The sequence below is a fragment of the Sceloporus occidentalis genome, unplaced genomic scaffold (assembly GCF_023333645.1).
Source record: "Sceloporus occidentalis isolate IW3139 unplaced genomic scaffold, rSceOcc1.0.p SCAF_1, whole genome shotgun sequence".
Classification (NCBI taxonomy): domain Eukaryota; kingdom Metazoa; phylum Chordata; class Lepidosauria; order Squamata; family Phrynosomatidae; genus Sceloporus; species Sceloporus occidentalis.
The window spans coordinates 90367848-90386782 of record NW_028316981.1 but is presented as its reverse complement, the minus strand read 5'-3'; the positions used below and the strand labels follow the sequence as shown (position 1 = coordinate 90386782).

General features: G+C 43.9%; 1 protein-coding gene across 1 annotated transcript in view; it reads left to right on the top strand.

Moving 5' to 3' along the window:
• Positions 1–17336: 17336 nt before the first annotated feature.
• Positions 17337–18935, top strand: part of CDX1 (caudal type homeobox 1) — a 41412-nt gene continuing 39813 nt past the window's right edge. The window contains exon 1 of the mRNA XM_089502287.1: positions 17337–17787. Within this exon, the coding sequence (XP_089358413.1) occupies positions 17337–17787 (451 nt within the window). The remainder of the gene's footprint in view (positions 17788–18935) is intronic.

Below are 18935 nucleotides of genomic sequence, written 5' to 3'. Positions count from 1 at the left end.
AAAATAAACATGACTGGAATGTGACCATACCCTGGTGATACACAGGCAAATTCCTATGATGACTTGCACATGGTATGCTTAACCCTTGTTGCAGTTTTCCCACAGGAGGTGTGGCAAGGGTGGAGAAGAGGAGTCGAAATATCTGTTATCTATTGGCTATTTGGTTTCCCTTTTCCTTCTCCTTATCTTGGAGAATGTGGACATTTTTGATGTTATGAGAATGACTGCCCCTTGTGGTACCAAGAGTTATTTCTGTGGTACTTGCAAGAGATAAGAGTAGAACTGGTATTCCATGCTATTTACAGTGGGCCCTGGGTATCAGCTGGGGTTTAGTTCTAGGACACTCTGTGGATATCAGAATCTGAGGATACTCAAGTCCCATTAAAAACAATGGATAGTAAAAATTGTGTCCCTTTAAAAAAAGGCAAATTCAAGCTTTGCTATTTGGAATTTCTGTATACACTCATCCTTCCTCATTTTCATCTTTGACATTTGAAGATTTGATTATTCACTTATTTTATTAATATGTTCTCTCCAGGAATATCTAGGTCCTCCAGTGCAACTCTGTGGTCAACTTTAACCAAAAGTCGCACTGAAGGACATAGAGATTCCTAGAGAGAACACTCCACTAGGCATTTCTATCTCCTCCAGTGCAGTTCTTTGGTCAATGTCTGGCAGATGTTGACCATAGAGGAGTGGTTCCCAACCTGTGGGTCGGGACCCCTTTGGGGGTCAAATGACCCTTTCATGGGGGTCACCTAAGACCATTGGAAAGCACCTATTTAATTACAGTTATGAAGTAGCAACAAAAATAATTTCATGGGTTTGGGTCACCACAACATGAGGAACTGTATTAAGGGGTCATGGCATTAGGAAGGTTGGGAACCACTGCCATAGAGTTTCCCTGGGGGACCTAGAGATTCCCAGAGATGTGTTCTCTCCAGTGAAAGCATAATTTTTTTAATTAATTAATTTGTTTTATTTATATACCGCTATTCCAAAGATCATAGCGGTGAACAGCAAGTAAGCTAATTAGCAAGTAAGCTAATTTGCCCCCAACAGTCTGGGTACTCATTTTAGCGACCTCGGAAGGATGCAAGCCTGAGTTGAGCTTGGGCCCTTTTGCTGGTCTTGAACTTGCAACCTTGTGGTTTTGAGTGAATGGCTGCAGTACAGGCATTTAACCACTGCACCACCAGGGCTCCTTTTATTTGCAGTTTTTCCACATTCGTGGGGGTCCTGTGCCCCTAACCCCAGTGATTGCGGAGGGATGAGTGTATATATATTTCATAGAATCATAGAATCATAGAGTTGGAAGAGACCACTAGGGCCATCCAGTCCAACCCCCTGCCATGCAGGAAATCCAAATCAAAGCATCCCCGACAGATGGCCATCCAGCCTCCGTTTGAAGACCTCCAAGGAGGGAGACTCCACTACACTCCGAGGAAGTGTGTTCCACTGTCGAACAGCCCTTACTGTCAGGAAGTTCCTCCTAATGTTGAACTGGAATCTCTTTTCCTGCAGCTTGCATCCATTGCTCCGGGTCCTAGTCTCTGGAGCAGCAGAAAACAAGCTTGCTCCCTCCTCAATATGACATCCCTTCAAATATTTAAACAGAGCTATCATATCACCTCTTAACCTTCTTTTCTCCAGGCTAAACATCCCCAGCTCCCTAAGTCGTTCCTCATAGGGCAAGGTTTCCAGACCCTTCACCATTTTAGTCACCCTCCTTTGGACACGCTCCAGTTTCTCAATGTCCTTTTTAAATTGTGGTGCCCAGAATTGGACACAATATTCCAGGTGGGGCCTGACCAGAGCAGAATATAGTGGCACTATTACTTCCCTTGATCTAGACACTATACTTCTATTGATGCAGCCTAAAATTGCATTGGCCTTGTTAGCTGCCGCATCGCACTGTTGACTCATGTTCAACTTGTGGTCTACTTGGACTCCTAGATCCCTTTCACATGTAGTTTCATTCAGCCAGGTGTCCCCCATCCTATATCTGTGCATTTCATTTTTTCGCCCTAAGTGCAGTACCTTACATTTCTCCCTGTTGAAGTTCATTTTGTTAGCTGTGGCCCAGCTTTCTAGTCTATTCAGGTCGTTTTGAATTTTGATCCTGTTCTTTGGAGTATTAGCTATTCCTCCTAATTTGGTGTCATCTGCAAATTTGATAAGTATTCCCCCAATTTTTTCCTCCAAGTCATTGATAAAGATGTTGAACAGTACTGGGCCCAGGACAGAGCCCTGTGGAACACCACTGGTTACTTCTCTCCAGGATGAAAAGGTGTCATTGTTGAGCACCCTTTGAATTCGGCCGGTCAACCAATTACAAATCGACGTAACAGTTGCCTTGTCTAGCCCACATTTTACAAGCTTGTTTGCAAGAATGTCATGGGGAACCCTGTCAAAGGCCTTACTGAAATCAAGATATACTATATCCACAGCATTCCCTTCATCTACCAAGCTAGTAATTTTATCAAAGAAAGAGATTAGATTTGTCTGGCATGACCTGTTTCTCTGAAACCCATGTTGAGTTTTTGTGATTATGGCATTGCCTTCTAGATGTTCACAGACTCTCTGTTTAATTATCTGCTCTAGAATCTTTCCTGGTATTGATGTCAGACTAACTGGCCGATAATTGTTTGGATCCTCTTTCTTCCCCTTTTTGAAGTTGCGGACAACGCTAGCCCTCCTCCAGTCTGCTGGGACTTCTCCTGTTCTCCAGGAGTTTTCAAAGATTATTGCCAATGGCTCCGATATTACATTTGCCAGTTCTTTTAATACCCTTGGATGTAGTTCATCTGGTCCTGGCGACTTAAATTCAGTTAGATTAACAAGGAATTCCTGTACTATCTCTTTACTTATTTAATATTTTCAAGTTGTGGTGGCTTGAATCCATGGATGAAGAATTCATGGATAAAGAGAGCCAACTGTATATGTTTGGGAGAGTGTCTCTCACAGCCTATGGAGTGGGGCATATGCTGGTGCATATGGGTTTCATTGTCAAGTGTAGATGTGCTGGTGCTCATTATGGAAAATATCAGTGAAGGGTCTAGTAGATAGGTTTGATCTGGCAAAAGCTTTCACAGAAGCCTTATGCCAAATATTAATCTTCCAAGTGTTTCTAGATCCTCTCTGCTACTAGCTTCTATGCTGTGTTTTTGTCACAACAGATGAACAAGGCTTCCCTACCCACTCAGAAATGTTGACAGAAAATAAGGACCCTTAAAGTGAAACTCTAGTATGAAACTGCTGAATAGAACTTATCAAAAAGTTTGATACCATCTGTTTGGGTATGAATAGAGACAATAGTTTCCTGTCCCACTATCTTAGGAATGATAGGATGGTTTTGTTATCACTAAAACTAGTTTGGCAAGTAGTCACTGGGTTTATTTTGCATGCATTTTATGTTTTAACTAAATTGTAACAAACTGTTTGTGTGGTTTTCTTTGGGAGGGGGGCATTTCACTGCCACTTGAGTCCCACTGTTTTGTTTTGTTTCTGTCTCTCTCTTTTGTACACATGCACAGAGAGTCTTGTGGAAAAGGTGAGGTATAAAAAGGTGATTTCAACTGTAATCAACAATAGCTGAAGCTATAGCAAGTGTGGGTTAGGTGTTAAGACTCTTGTTGTGCAAGATTCTTGTTTCTTAACAGTCTGTTATTAGACGTTTATACATTACTCAGGCCTGTTACAGACAGCCAAAATAAAGCTGCTTCGAGTCACTTTGGAGGTATGGTGTTTCAATGATGCATGCGCCCTAAGAGTCCAGAAGCCGCACCAAAGCCACGCTCCAGTCTGGAGCGTGGCTTTGGTGCGACTTCTGGACTCTTAGGACGCATACATCATTGAAACACCATACCTTCACTGTGACTCGAAGCAGCTTTATTTTGGCTGTCTGTAACAGGCCTCATCAATCTTTGCCAATTCATCACCACCTGGAAATGGGCCATGTCTCTGAATATATATTTTACATTTTTATCCCATGGTTTAATAGCTCTACTCATATTAAATCTTAATTTGGGCGGCATCCTGATATTATTGCAAGGGTTTTGCCACCTAATTTGCTGCCCGGATACAGCCTGGGTCCATCTCCAATTCTAGGAGCATTCCTTGCAGCTCTTTTGGATCTGGGAGTTTTCTGAATTAAGAAAATGGCCATGGAGGACCTGGGCAAATTAGGAATGCCTTAATTGAGTATGTTAGCCTGAGGAAGAGAAAGTTAAGAAGTGGCATGATAACCATGTTTAAGTATTTAAAATGGTGTCATATGGAAGAAGGAGCGAGCTTGTTTTCTGCTGCTCCAGAGACTGGGGCTGCATCTGCACTATAGAAATAATCCAGTTTGATACCCCTTTAACTGCCATGACTCAATGCTATGGAATTCTGGGAATTGTAGACATTTAGCCTTCTGTGTCAGAGAGCTCTGGTGCCACAACAAGCTGCCACTCCCAGAATTCCATAGCATTGAGCCATGGCAGTTAAAGGGTGTCATATTGGATTATTTCTGCAGTGTGGATGCAGCCAATGACACAGAGCAATAGGTTCAAGCAATAGAAAAGAGATTTCCCTGTAAACATTAGGAAGAGCTTCCTGCTGTTCAACAATGGAATATGCTGCCTTGAAGAGTTGTGGAGTCTCCTTCTTTGGAGGCTTTTAAACAGGCTGGATGGCCATCCATTGGGAATATTTTGATTGTGTCTTCCTGGATAGTAGGGGGTTAGACTGGATGGCCCTTGTGGTCTCTTCCAACTCTATGATTCTATGAAAAAAATGGTCCAAAATGATAAACTTAGCAAAACAATGTTGAATAGAAACCAGGGACTAAGACAAGATAATGCAAGGCCAGTAAGAAGAGGATTACAATAAGCAAGACCAAAGTATGACCTCTTCTTTTTTGTGTGTATATCTGACACTCTACATTCCCATATCACACACTTGATTAAATGGACCATGGTCTAGGAAGGCTTGTGCCATAGTCATTGGAGTGCCATATGTTTTATTTATTTTTTCCACTGAAATAAACTAATATGTCTACCCCTCTGGAGCAAACACAGCCAATAAGCTCAGCAAAATGTACCAGATATAGGAATATTTTCATATAAAGTAGCTCTTATGAACAAATAAGAAGGCCTGCTAATTTGCCTGAAGAGAATTAGAGATAGAACACATGCTAAACAAGTGAAAAGACTACAAATCTCTATAGTAAGATGACTCCAAAAATTCCCAAACTCTTTGTTAAACTTCTTAATTAGAAGAAACCATTTCTGCGGAAGAGATTGGTCTGATCCAGGGCAGGTCAGAACTTGATGGCAGCCATGACAACCATTGGACTGTCAAAATGTGTCATTGGTTCAACACATGTAGCAGGACACACTTTAGACTATTGGGCAGAAAGAAAGCAGCCTGATGATGAGGCATGTTACAATTTTTTCTTAATCATCATCAGATCTTTTTGCAGCTTTCAATACATCAGCCGGTGTATCCTCCGGTAAAATTGGTGAGGTTCTTGGATAGTCATTTCTAGAAGATTGCATTGGGTTTTGCTGGTCAACACTATGGCATCTTTGCTTCAGGCTCCCAAATGCTTCCAGCTTACCCTTCACACTATTCAGTAACTACAAAGTATCAGATAAGGTCATTTGAGCATGAGGGTTGTGTAATCATCAGAAAACAGAAGAAATTAAGCTCATTTTCAGAGCCAGATGTGGCAAGGGCAGTATTGTGATTGGCTATTGAAATGGTCTGTGTGCAGGCCAGCAAAGTGAGACTCAATCCAGGCAAGTACATAGAGGTTCAAGCCAGAGATACTTTCTGTGGCTGTGCCGCAGTTCTTTAGTGGGTTGCACTGCCCCTGAAGGGCCAGTTTTGTGACTTGAGAATGCTCTTGAATCTATTGTCATTAGAAGCCCAAGCTGCTTCTGTTGTACCTTTTACCAGCATCAGGTGATATCTCAGCCATGATCATATCTGGGGGTGAATAATTTGGCTTTTTATATATACTTCTCTTGAATTCCTTGTGGATTTATATTCTCATTTCTACAGTTCCCAAACAAGAGAGATTTGTCAGTGAGGTCTTTCAGAAATTAATAAATTAAGCTAATAATCTCATTAATCTAAAACAATACAATAATATTATTTGCATTTTGCAGTGGGGTCTGGAAGGTAATGGTGTCTTGCCTAAGACCACTTACTAAATCTACAGCTGTGGTAAGATTGGAACTATGGATTTCCATGATCACAGTCAGTCTTGATTCCTGGGGCAGGAGGAACTCTGCCCTAACTTTCCCTCCCCATGAAAAATATGAGGAACTGCAGATTTTATCTCTGGAGGGTGGGGAGCAGCAGCAAGATATGCAAAGGACGCTTTCATATTATAGCATTTTGATTCCACTTGAATTGCCATGGGTTCATTCTTTGAAATCCTGGGATTTGCAGTTTAGGGAGGGGCATTTGAAACTGTCCACTAGAAAGCTCTAGTGCTTCCCTAATCTTCAAAACCTAGGATTCCATATAGTGGAGCTATAGAGTGGAATCATTGTGCTAGAATAGTATAATGTGAAAGGACCCAAAAATCAGGGGCTCCATTTAATCTCACACCTCCTGCAGCTGCTTTACACATACCCTGTTGTTTTGGCTTTCATACTCTATATTCCATCTGCTCCCATGATTTTTGTGACCCCCCCCCTCGCCATTTATTACCTAGCAGTCTTGTCATATTACAGGTATCATTTATGTATCTACTTGATTTACACAACATTAGAGCTGGACGTGTAGAACTGGGTGGTTGGAAAAAAATTCCTGTTATGCCTCTGCAAAAGATACTTGCGTCTTGGTGGATGGAAATGATGCACCATAAAGCAGTACAGCTAAGGTGTATCAGGAAAGACAGCAGTTTTAAATGTTTTGATCAGGTTAATCTTTTGGCCCCAAGACCTCAGTGTTTGCTATTCTGTGTTTAGTCAGGCTTAAATTTAACTTTTATGTGCAGTGATCTTGTCCAAAGATCTTGTCCAAAGGTATTTCAATTCTTCCTGCATTTTCTTTATTTTCTTCATTGCCAACTGCAGTTTTGCTGAAATACTGCTCTTCTTTTACTCTTCTTTTAGAATTATTCCTTTATCTTGTTCTCCTTTCCTGCACAGTCTCAGATTGGACCTTTCACCCAACTACGAGGGGAATACAATAAGCAACTCATCCTGAGTCAGAGGGAAAGTGTTGAGAAGGAGGGAGAGGAGGAGGGAAAGCCAAAACACAACAAATGTGTTTCCAAGCCCCCAAAATATTTCCACTCAGTTTTATGCCAGTTGCAGAGTGAGATCTTGAAAGAACACAGAAATGTGGGGAACAACAGTGCAATCCCCATTTGTGCCCAAAGAGGTTTACTATCAGATCAATGTATTTAGCCAGCAGCATACATTGCTACAAAAGAAAAAAAACAATCACTACAGTTGTATTTGGGTCTACACTATTTGCATCTTCTTTGACTGTTTGGATCTTGAATATTATGTGTTTGAAATATTTTGAAGTTCCTTTGGTGAAAAAAATGTCTGAAACCTCTACATATTCTATGTACAATTGTAACATACACTATACTAGTAAAATGTTCTTTCCAGTTTGTATAATTGTAGATTACAGTAAAGGTAGCTGAGTTGAGCACCTCTTGATGATGTAGCTGCCATCTCCCCTTATAGAAGAAGGTTATTTGGGCAAGGGGTGAAGGATATATTGTAAGGTAAGGTACTACAGTACTTTGATTGAGTCTACTGTAGACAATAAAAAGGAGGCAATACACACTGCTGATCATTTGTTGGATAAATGGATAGTGGAGGGCTTAGTTTGGAATAGTGTTAGGTTGTATAGCTTCTGTGAGCTGCCTTAGGTTTCACTACAGGAAAAAGGTGGCATATAAAAGAAAATAAAATATTGTATAACTAGGAATGTATAGCACAGTTGGGCCTGAAGGCAGTGGCGTCCTTAGGGTTGGTGTCACCCGGTGTGGTAACTCATGGTGTCACCCCCCCTCCCATTGACTTCCTCCCATTTCAAACTATGCAGAATCCTTAGTAATACTTTTTTGCACTAATGTTACTAACAATGGCTCCTTTTCATCCTGGAGAGAAGTGACCAGTGGGGTCCCACAGGGCTCTGTCCTGGGCCCAGTGTTATTCAACATCTTTATCAATGACCTGGATGACAGAATTGGGAGCATACTTATCAAATTTGCAGATGACACCAAATTAGGAGGAATAGCTAACACCCCAGAGGACAAGATCAAGATTCAAAATGACCTGAATAGACTAGAAAGCTGGGCCACAGCTAACAAAATGAAATTCAGCACAGAGAAATGTAAGGTATTGCACTTAGGGCGAAAAAATAAAATGCACAAATATAGGATTGGGGATGCCTGGCTGAATGAAACTACATGTGAAAGGGATCTAGGAGTCCAAGTAGACCACAAGTTGAACATGAGTCAACAGTGTGATGCGGCAGCTAAAAAGGCCAATGCAATTTTAGGCTGCATCAATAAAAGTATAGTGTCTAGATCAAGAGAAGTAATAGTGCCACTGTATTCTGCTTTGGTCAGGCCCCACCTGGAATATTGTGTCCAGTTCTGGGCGCCACAATTCAGAAAGGACATTGAGAAACTGGAGCGTGTCCAAAGGAGGGCGACAAAAATGGTGAAAGGTCTGGAAACCATGCCCTATGAGGAACGACTTAGGGAGCTGGGGATGTTTAGCCTGGAGAAGAGAAGATTAAGAGGTGATATGATAGCCCTGTTTAAATACTTGAAGGGATGTCATATTGAGGAGGGAACAAGCTTGTTTTCTTCTGCTCCAGAGACTAGGACCCGGAGCAATGGATGCAAGCTGCAGGAAAAGAGATTCCACCTCAACATTAGGAGGAACTTCCTGACAGTAAGGGCTGTTCGGCAGTGGAATGCACTTCCTCGGAGGGTGATGGAGTCTCCTTCCTTGGAGGTCTTTAAACAGAGGCTGGATGGCCATCTGTCAGGGATGCTTTGATTGTGATTTCCTGCATGGCAGGGGGTTGGACTGGATGGCCCTAGTGGTCTCTTCCAACTCTACGATTCTATGATTCTATGATTCTATTCATAAATCATAATTCCCAAATACCACTGAATGTAATGCTGATAGCTGTGACTTAAACTACTAGCAAAATTAAAATTATACCCTCAACTTACAGTATCATAGGCAGAACATATCTGTGTTTACATATACATAGTGAAGATTTGATTAAAATGTAACGTTTTTAAACAAAATGTTAAAAAAATAAGTTTTTTTTAAAAAAAATCAAAAATCAAATACAGTTTCTGTCAAAATACAGGCGTTTGAGAAGCAGTGGTGTCAACCCCCCCCCCCCTTTTAGGGGAAAGCCAAGATGGCTCCCTCCTTGTTCTCCTTCTGTTGGCAAGTTAAAACATGTTAATGCCATAAGTTTTTATAAACTCTTATGTGTTTTTAATGATGTGCTGTTTTATGGTCCATAGTCTTTAAATTAACTTTAATTGTTTTTTAATGTTTACATTTTATAAATTAATTAATTCCTTTTCAAATAACTTGTATATTTATGTTTTTATCAAAGTTTTGTGCAGTTTTTAATCTTTATTGTTTTTGAATATGGTGTTAGCTGCCTTGAATTCCATTATTGGGAGAAAGGTGGAATATAAATGAATAGAACAACAACAAAATCAAGAACAATGGACTGTAGAGTGCTATAATGCAGATATACTAACTTCAGTGCCAGGAACATCTGAAATATGCACTCCTTTAAACCAGCAGTGGAAAATGTCTAACTCTGCATATGCTGATGGACTACAACTCCCATCATCCCTCACCAATGACTGCTTGCTGGGGTTGTGGACAGCAACTGTCTGATAGCATCTAGAGTACCACACATTCCCCAGATCTGGCATAAACTCCTTTTATCACGGTTTTGATTATGATTATTATCGTTGCTGCAGGGGCACTGGTGGGTCAAGAGGCAATTCAAGATAACTTGCACCACCACCACCATCATCATTTAATGTTTACATTTTTAAGTGAGGCTTTATTCCTAGATCTTCTTTATTGGCTTTCAAAGAATACCTTTAGAAGGGCTGAGTAACTTGTGATCCATTAAGCTGGATGTATCCCATCAGCCAGCCATTGTGGCCTACCTTGTACTTGACAGCCACCTGAAAAAAAGGGGGGGGGGGGTTACAGCCCTTAGCACACATCAAAACCCAAAACATCTGAGCCCTTGGTGGGACAATTCAACCTGACTGGCTCCATGCAGCTTGGTGAGTCATAAATAGTGCAAATCTAGTTTATAGCCTCATTGAATGGTGGCACTTTAATAGAAAGCTTGGGAAGTGTTGATCAGATGGAGAAGCCCTCTCATCAAGTTAAAGAAACATTAGGTCTTGACAATCCTGAAAATTTCCCTCCAACACGGAAGCCTTTGTGTGTGTGTGTGTGTGTAAGCAAAAGCTAATAAAATACTTGCTAATTGCAAACATTTGCCACCGTACTTGTATACAGATTCCTCATTTGTAGTTTACAGTATAAAAGTGTGCATTGCATCGTAGTTGATCCTAAACTTGTTGCACAGAGATATGGCTGGAGAACAATTAGCACTGAGAACATTTCAAGTCATTTTAGTGCTTGTGCATTAATTCAGAGGCATACTGTCCCCAAACAAGGAAGTAGTACTTTGCGAGTAAGGCTTAAAGCTATTGACTGGGCTATATTCCAGAGGAAAGCAATGGCAAATCACCTCTGAGTACTCCTTGCCTGAGAAAACCCTATGAAATTCATGAAGTTGCCCTAGGTCAACAGGCAACTTGAAAGTACCCATACACTTCTATTAGGACATTTTAAATCCTAAGCTACTAGCCAATAGTACATCTCACCTATATATAAGTTATACATAATTTGAACAAATACTTCATTTTCTCAGTCCTGAACGTCTCATGCCAATCATTTTCCTTAGTTAACTGACAGTGTTAGGAGAGATCAATTCCTTCCATACTATTTATATTTTTGATAAAATTATATTTTATCAATATTTTTCCTGCACTGAAAAGTTTCAAACGACCTCAAGCATTCTGGATGAGGGAATCATTCCAAGCCCTTTCCTAACTCATAGAATCATAGAGTTGGAAGAGACCGCAAGGGCCATCCAGTCCAACCACCTGCCATGCAGGAAATCCAAATCAAAGCAACGGTATTTCCTTTGTTGTTTGTCTGTTGACTGTAGCACACACATCTTGAGTGTGCTTCCCACCTGTTCCTAGTGATATGAATCACAAGATAAGCATGGGCAAGGAAGTCCATGGAAGCAAAGGGTCCTATCATTTCCTCTCCACTTGCAGCTGCCAGTGATCCTTGCGGGGGGGGGGGGGGACTCTTGCTGGAAGGTGAGGAGTTTTTCCTGAATTATAGAGGGTGAGATGGGAGAGGAGAATGGGAAACTTTACTTCTGTGATTTTCCTCAGGTTAATTTAGTTTACAATCCAAGATGCCCCCAGCAATTCTCTCATTACAGACCCCCCCCCAATTACTCAGGAAAAGTTTTTGGGGGTGATAGTTCAGTGGGGAACCAAGGAGCTGCTTGTAGGGCTGAAGTGTCTGGAAATGTTCCTTCTATGAACTTCCTTAGATTACTTTATTTTGGAATACAAAGCGTAGTCTCTCATCTCAATGAATGCAGCAGCACAGATGCTAAAAGTCATTTGAGCCTCATAGTATGTCACGACAGAGAGCATATTAATCACCTTCATTCTCTCCTCCCTCCCCTTGAGTTTCTGGTCTAATCTTCTCGTTGGAGAGGTTTCTGTTGCAATCTGTAGTCCCTAAGCAGCATGTTCTCCCTTCAGCCAAAAAAGGCACAGCCTTCAGGGGTGCTGGGCTGTTTTTCAGAGCCCCTGTTATCTGTCGCTGCTGTTGTGCTGCTGGGTGACTCACTTCATTACGAATTTCCCATAGTTACCTCTGGCTACCTGTAGCGTTGGGTCAATTTGTTGTGAAAGGCTTTGGTCGCAAATTGTTGGTTTTAGGAAACGTGGCTTTGAATTAAATTTTATAGCATAACCCTTTCCACAGAAAGTGTGAAAACATTCAGCTGTCCATGTTTCACCTCAGTGGCAGTGGCAAGGATAGTGGGGGCGCATTGGGAATTCACAGGTAGTGAGAAAAAGTGCAAAGTGTCTTTTGCTTTACTGCTTAAACTGGGGTGTTACTTCATGTGCATATCTTAGTACTAATCCAATATTCTATTGTCCTGAATAGACAATAATCTATATATAATAATTCTCTTTAAGTACATGTATTGTTTCAACATATATAATGCCAACAATCCAGTAGTGTTGGTGTTCATGATAGCGATTACTGCCGCCTGCAAAGACTAACACAACTGATTTTTTTTTTAAAAGGACACAGAGTTATAATCAGAACACTTTGTATTGTAATTTCAATTTTTTTTAAAAAAAATCACTTTAAAATGCTTTGATGTTTAAAGAGAGAAATGTTTGAATTTTTGTCTGGAGTCTAGTCTTGACAGCCACCAAAAAACATTTAAAAAGCCCCTTTAAAAGCCACTTCTAAACAATTCATTTCATGCATCTGAGGAAGTCGGCTGAAGTCTATGAAAGCTCATGCTGCCAATTTCTTTCTTTCGTTTCGTCTCAAAGGTGCTACAAGATCTTTCTTTTTGGTTTTGTCTTCTGCAAAGCCCCCCATAAAATAATAATTTTTAAAAAACGGGGATACTGCATGATTTGCAGTTAGAAGGATGTTGCACACTCCATCAAAGTCAAGGATTTCTGCTGGTCTCATTGCTTTAAAAGAGAGAAAGAGAGAGCTAAAGCTCTCATTGGGGGGGAAAGAGGATCCTCCTGGGAAAATCCCATGAAAATTATCTCTATGTATGTATAATATTTTAGAGGTGCCTCTACACTTTCTCCCTTTACTCCACGATTAGAATATTTACTTGCTGTCACCAGAGAGAAAGGTATTTATAATACTGAAAGTAAATGAGCGCAGGTATACTTTTTCGGAGTTTTCTCTCTCCACGAAAAGAAAGGTTACTGGAACCAAAACCGAAGTAAATCTCGCCAGGAGAGCTACGAAGAAAGCCAGGAATAGATCGGACTCCTAAGTAGTGTTGATACAACTGGGATGGGAACACTGTACTCCCACCAGACACTCTTATAAGGGGGAAATAGATATAGAGATCTGTTGTTGTTGTATGCCTTCAAGTCACTTCCGACTTATGGCAGCCCTAAGGAGAACTTATCACAGGGGTTTGTCTTCGCAACGTTTGTCCAGAGGAGGTTTGCCCTCGCCTTCCTCTGAGGCTGAGAGAGTGTGACTTTCACAAAATCCTCCCCAATAAGTCTCAGGGGGCTGAGCAGGGATTTGGACACTGATCTCCCAGAGTCCTGGTCCAACACTTCAACCACTAGAAGTGCTTCCACCATATAGATAAAAGTATCCCTTATTACCTGTATACCTGTCTTAGGGTTGGAAAGCTTTTCCTTCTCCAGACCGACTGAAGAAGATGCCCAAACAAACCCTCTCCTTTGGGGTGTGGGTCCTTCATCAAAGACAGAAATGGGTGAGCCATCATGAGCATGTAATGTATGAATGGGAGCAATATATAAATTTCACAGAGAAAGACATGGCTAGGTTATCTGAAATCAATAGTTTCCCTTTGTATTTAAATATACAAAATAGAATGCCAACTTGTTCACAGCTATTTCCCGACTGTCGACCTTGCATGTCATGAATTTCGACTGGCGCTTATTGCTCGGTGTATAAACCTGGCAACACACTTCATGCGACGTCGGTTTAGAATATGATATATGAGACAGGAGTCATTTTTTGGGAAAGGCGGATTTTGGAATAGAGAAGGCAGAGAGGATGGCACATTCAGTTCAGTGGAACACTTCAAAGAGGGTTTGCCATGGCCCTCCTCTGAGGCTGAGAGAGTGTGACTTGCCCAAGGTCACCCAGTGGGTTCTTACGGCAGAGCCGGGATCTGAACCCTGTTCTCCAGAGTCATACTCAAGCCACAACTACAAGATCCCTTGGCAGACTGAGGAAGCAGACCAAGTCCACGAAAGCTGGTGCTACAGCGCCTTTCGCTCAGAGAGCCCCGAAGGACGGTGCTAGAAGATCCCTTTTGCGAGCTGATCTTGCCGACTAGCCCGGTCCTGGCCCCGTCCGTGTTCCCTTTGGGTCAGCCTTAATCCTCGGGACTGGCCCCTTCCTACTCAAGCAGCCCCTGATGGGATGGGTATTAATGGTATATTCTTGTATGGCAGGGGTCCTTGGCTGCATCCACACTGCAGAAGTAATCCGGTTTGATATCACTTTAACTGCCATGGCTCAGTTAAAGTCTCAAGCCTCTTCGTCTCAAGAGTGCTATGTTGTTTGTTGCTGTGGGCCTTCAAGCCCTTTCTGACTTAGGGCGACCCTAAAGCAAACCTATAACGGGGTTTTCCTGGCAAGGCTTGGTCGGAGGGGGTTTGTCGTGACCATCCTCTGAGGTTGAGAGAGTGTGACTCGCCCAAAATCAGTTTCCAGGACAGAGCGAGGATTCGAACTCTGGTCTTGACACTGAAACCACTGCACGCCAATAAACATTCATTATGATCCAAGGGATGGTACACGCCAGTGTCCCGGGCTGCCTTATGCCTGGACAGAAATACTGTCAATTTCCGACCGGTATTTTCCGATCTTTCAGATTAAAACCGGAAAGAAAGGCTCTCCCCGCTTCTGTCTGTATCTGTGCCTCTCATATTCTAAACGGACGACACACGAAGCGAGTGCATTGGCGGGTTTTCAACACAGCAAGAAGCGCCAGTCGAAAGTCATGGGGTTGAACAGCTAATAATAACAATAACAATAATAATAATAATACTTTATTTATATCCTGTCTCTCTGCCAATGACAATCGAGGCGTCTTACAAATTAAAATTACATATGATCCCATGTCCCATCGGCGTTCCACCTAAACACACACACACACACACACACACAAAAGATTGGTCCAAAACGCACGGCAGAAATAATCCAGTTTGAGACCGCTTGAGCTGCCCTGGCTCAATGCTATGGGATCCTAGTGTTGTGCGACATTGAGCCTTCTCTGTCGGAGAGCTCCGGGGCCACAACTCCCAGGACTCCCTAGCACTGAGCCAGGGCAGTTCAAGCGGTCTCAAAGTGGATTATTTCTGCCGTGTGTGTTTTGGACCAGGCGCTTCAGTTCATGGCTTTCTGTGTGGAATGCACACATTGTTCACATGCATACATTTCTGTCTGTCATGAAGGGCCCCCACGGGGGACGTTTTGGCATCTTCTTCACTCTGTATGGAAGGGAAAGCTTTCCAAATCTAAACAGGGGGACATCCTTTATTACAGGTGACAAGGGACACCTGCTAAAGGAGGAGGGCGTTGGATCCTTGCACTCGGGGGAAGAAGGCACCACTCCAGCCGCAGCTCAGGAACCCTGACATTTTGGGAGCCACGCCGCCACTTCCGTCCCTGCTCCTTTCGACAGCAGCAGAGAGGGCGGATCCGATCCAGAGGCCGCGAAATCGGAACTCCATATGCCCTCTTCTTTTTTCCTGACCGATTTGGATTTGTATTGCTTTCTACGACGGTAGTTAAACCACTGGAGAAAGCAACGTCGAAAGTAGAAAGCATTGCGGAAAGTAAACCAGTCACTGCAAACTATAACACAATTTTTGAAAGAAATTGTAAACCGCACTGAGTCCCAATTTTGGAACAAAGGCGACATATCATTCTCACCATCGTCCTCATCATAATTATCATCCCATCCTCATCCTCATCCTCATCATCGATTATGATGGCTCTTATTAGGGTTTGGGATGAGCACTAGATTTCTCTTTTTTAATTTTTTTTTAAAAATAACAACACTAACATACATAAAAACTAATAATACCAGACTTTTCTTGACAATACATTGAAAGGACTGATGGAAAGGAAGAGGGTTGGGTTTTTTTCTTTTTTACAAGCGGCCTTCATTCCTTGGGCATTTCCGATAGCCAAGGGGTGTGTGTGTGTGTGTGTGTGTGTGAGTTTTTCCTATTTGCTCCCCCCCCCCCCCCCATACCAAGACTGACTTTCTTTAACTGTAATCTTCCGAAACAACGGATTCCATTTCTCCGACTTAAACTTTTTGCAGTTTGGTTTCTTTTAAAGAAGTGAATTTCTTGCTAGCGATGAAAATGTCAGCTGGGCGCTGCTCAGTCCTGTTCGCTTAGTATAAAAAGAGAGACTTTCTAGAAAGGCAAAGCCATCTCGCGATGAGAGTTGCAATTTATAAATTGATACTGATCAATACTGTCTCCCGCCCCCGTCAAATCCTCGCCTCTGTTCCGAAGCCGACGTTTCTGGCAGAGGAAGAGTATACTTCGATATTTTGTTTGTTCTGCCGTCTAAAAATAATCCAGGGCGGCCATTTCTAACCCGGCCCGGTGTTCCCTTGTGTGTCGGAAAAGGGAGCATGGAAAGTAGGGTCGGGATTGCGACGGACAACGAGACACACATCTGGGCAGATGTGGTTGTTGGGAAGTCGAAGGCTTTCACGGCCGGCATCCATAGATTTTTGTGGGTTTTTCCGGCTATGGCCATGTTCTAGAGGAGTTTCTTCCTGACGTTTCACCAGCATCTGTGGCATCTGGCATCTTGCGGATGCCAGCCACAGATGCTGGCGAAACATCAGGAAGAAACTCTTCTAGAACATGGCCATAGCCCGAAAAACCCACCCAAAACTCAAGATGTGGCTTTTGTTTTGTCAGGTGAGAAAGTGTCACCGCCTGCGCAGAATAGCTGGGAATGAATAGCTGAAAGGCCGAAAAGAATCCTCTCTGAGAACGTTTTTGTCCCTTTGGCTGCATGCACATTGGAGCCACGATCCGGTTTGACACCGCTTGGGCCGCCCTGGCTCCATGCTCTGCAAGTCTGGGACTGGGAGTTTGTTGCGTCGCCCCTTAAGGTGCCCTGGGGGCTGTGTCCCCTGGGGATCCATCCCTGCCCTTTGAGATGCAGAGCGGCCTTCCCATGCAAATGCTGGCAGAAGGTTGGCCCAATAATGCAAGAGCCAGGCGAGAGGGCCCAGCCTTGCCTTGGGGAGGTCCTTGGGCAGAAGAAGAAGGGCCAGGAGGAGGAGGAGGAGGAGGAGGGCAGCACCTGGCCCAGAGGTGCTCCAGGTGAGAGCCAGCCGGAGCAGCCACCGCCGCCGCCGCCGAGGGAGGCCCGCGGAGCCAGGGCCCAGCATGCCCCCGGGGGCCCTCGGGGAGGATGTACGTGGGCTACCTCTTGGATAAGGAGAGCCCCCCCGCCATGTACCCCAACCCGGTCCGACACGCCGCCCTCAACCTGCCGCCGCAGAACTACGTCCCGGTGCCGGCCCAGTACTCGGACTTCGCCAGCTACCACCACGTGCCGCCGGGCCTGAGCGGCGGGGAGCCCCACCACGGGCAGCCCTCCTCCGGCCCTTGGGGCTCGCCCTACCCGCCCCCGAAAGAGGACTGGCACGCCTATGGGGCAGGGGGCCCCGCTGCGGTGGGCAACCCCGGGCAGCTGGGCTACGGCCCGGCGGATTTCAGCCCCCTCCAGGGCCCAGGCTCCGGGCTGCTGCCTCCCCCGATGGGCGCCTCCTCGGTGGGCCAGATCTCCCCCGGCCCCCAGGGACCCCGCACCCCTTACGAGTGGATGCGGCGCAACGTCCCCGCCAGCGGTGCCAGCAGCGGTAAGGAGCCCTCGGGGGCCTCCATGTCCCTTCAAGTCAGGGCCCTTCCTTCATGATCCGCTTTGATACCGCTTCAACTGCCCTGGCTCCATGCTGTGGTATGCTGGGCATGGCATGGCTCCGCTCTGGGGCCACAACAAACTGCCATGTTCACAATTCCATAGCGCTGAGCCATGGCAATGGAAGTGGTACCAAATCAGATTATTTCTCCAGTGTAAAGCAACCTTAGAGACCCAGTTAGCCCAGGGCAACTGGAGTGCTTTGGGGGGTTTTGGGGCTACGGGGCCATGCTCTAGAAGAGGTTGTTCCTGACGTTTCTCAGGCATCTGTGGGGCTGGCATCTTCAGTGAAGGCTTCAACTTCACATTTATAAGCTTTGCTTTTCATTCCCTTCCTCACCTTCCCTTGTAGGCACAAGAGTTTTCACACAGTCTGGCTACTGAAAGGCCAGTTCAGCCCTGTGACAGTGGCCGCTCTGAATCAGGAAAGCCCTCTAGGAACCAACTTGGAAGTTGAAGTATCATTCCAAATCTACAAAACAGTGATTCCCTTCATTGGGCTAACAGGGGATCACAGTTTTGTGGATTTGGGATGATGCTGTACTTTGTGTACAGTTGTGTGTGTGGTAAACAGAGTGGCACACTTCATGTTCATAGGTGTCAGTGTTGTTTTGGGGATTAACCCCAATTCAGTGGCAGGAGTTATGCTTACATACAACAAGGCCCAAGCATTTCCAGCTGCAAGGGTAGGCAGCAGGGAATGGGAAAGGTTGAGCTATGCTGGGACCATGAGTGTCAGAGCAGATAATCCTAGACAAATGGAGAAATAGTATAAGGCAGTTACTATGAGTCACCCCATGCTGGATTTAGACGGACCCAATTTGGTATAAGGTTGCCTAATATGTTCAAATCTGACTGGCCACAGCCTCTCAAAGCCTGTGCATGTGTTTGCTTCATGTGGAGAGACTGCACATTTATTAAAATGTTACAGATTGCCAGCGTGATGTAATGATTTGAGCATTGGACTAAGATACTGGGAGGCAGAGGTTCAAATCCCAGCTTGGCCATGGAAATGCACTGGGTTTTTTCCTCAGCATCAGAGGATGGCAATGACAACCCCCCTCTGAAGAAACCTGCCAAGAAAACCCT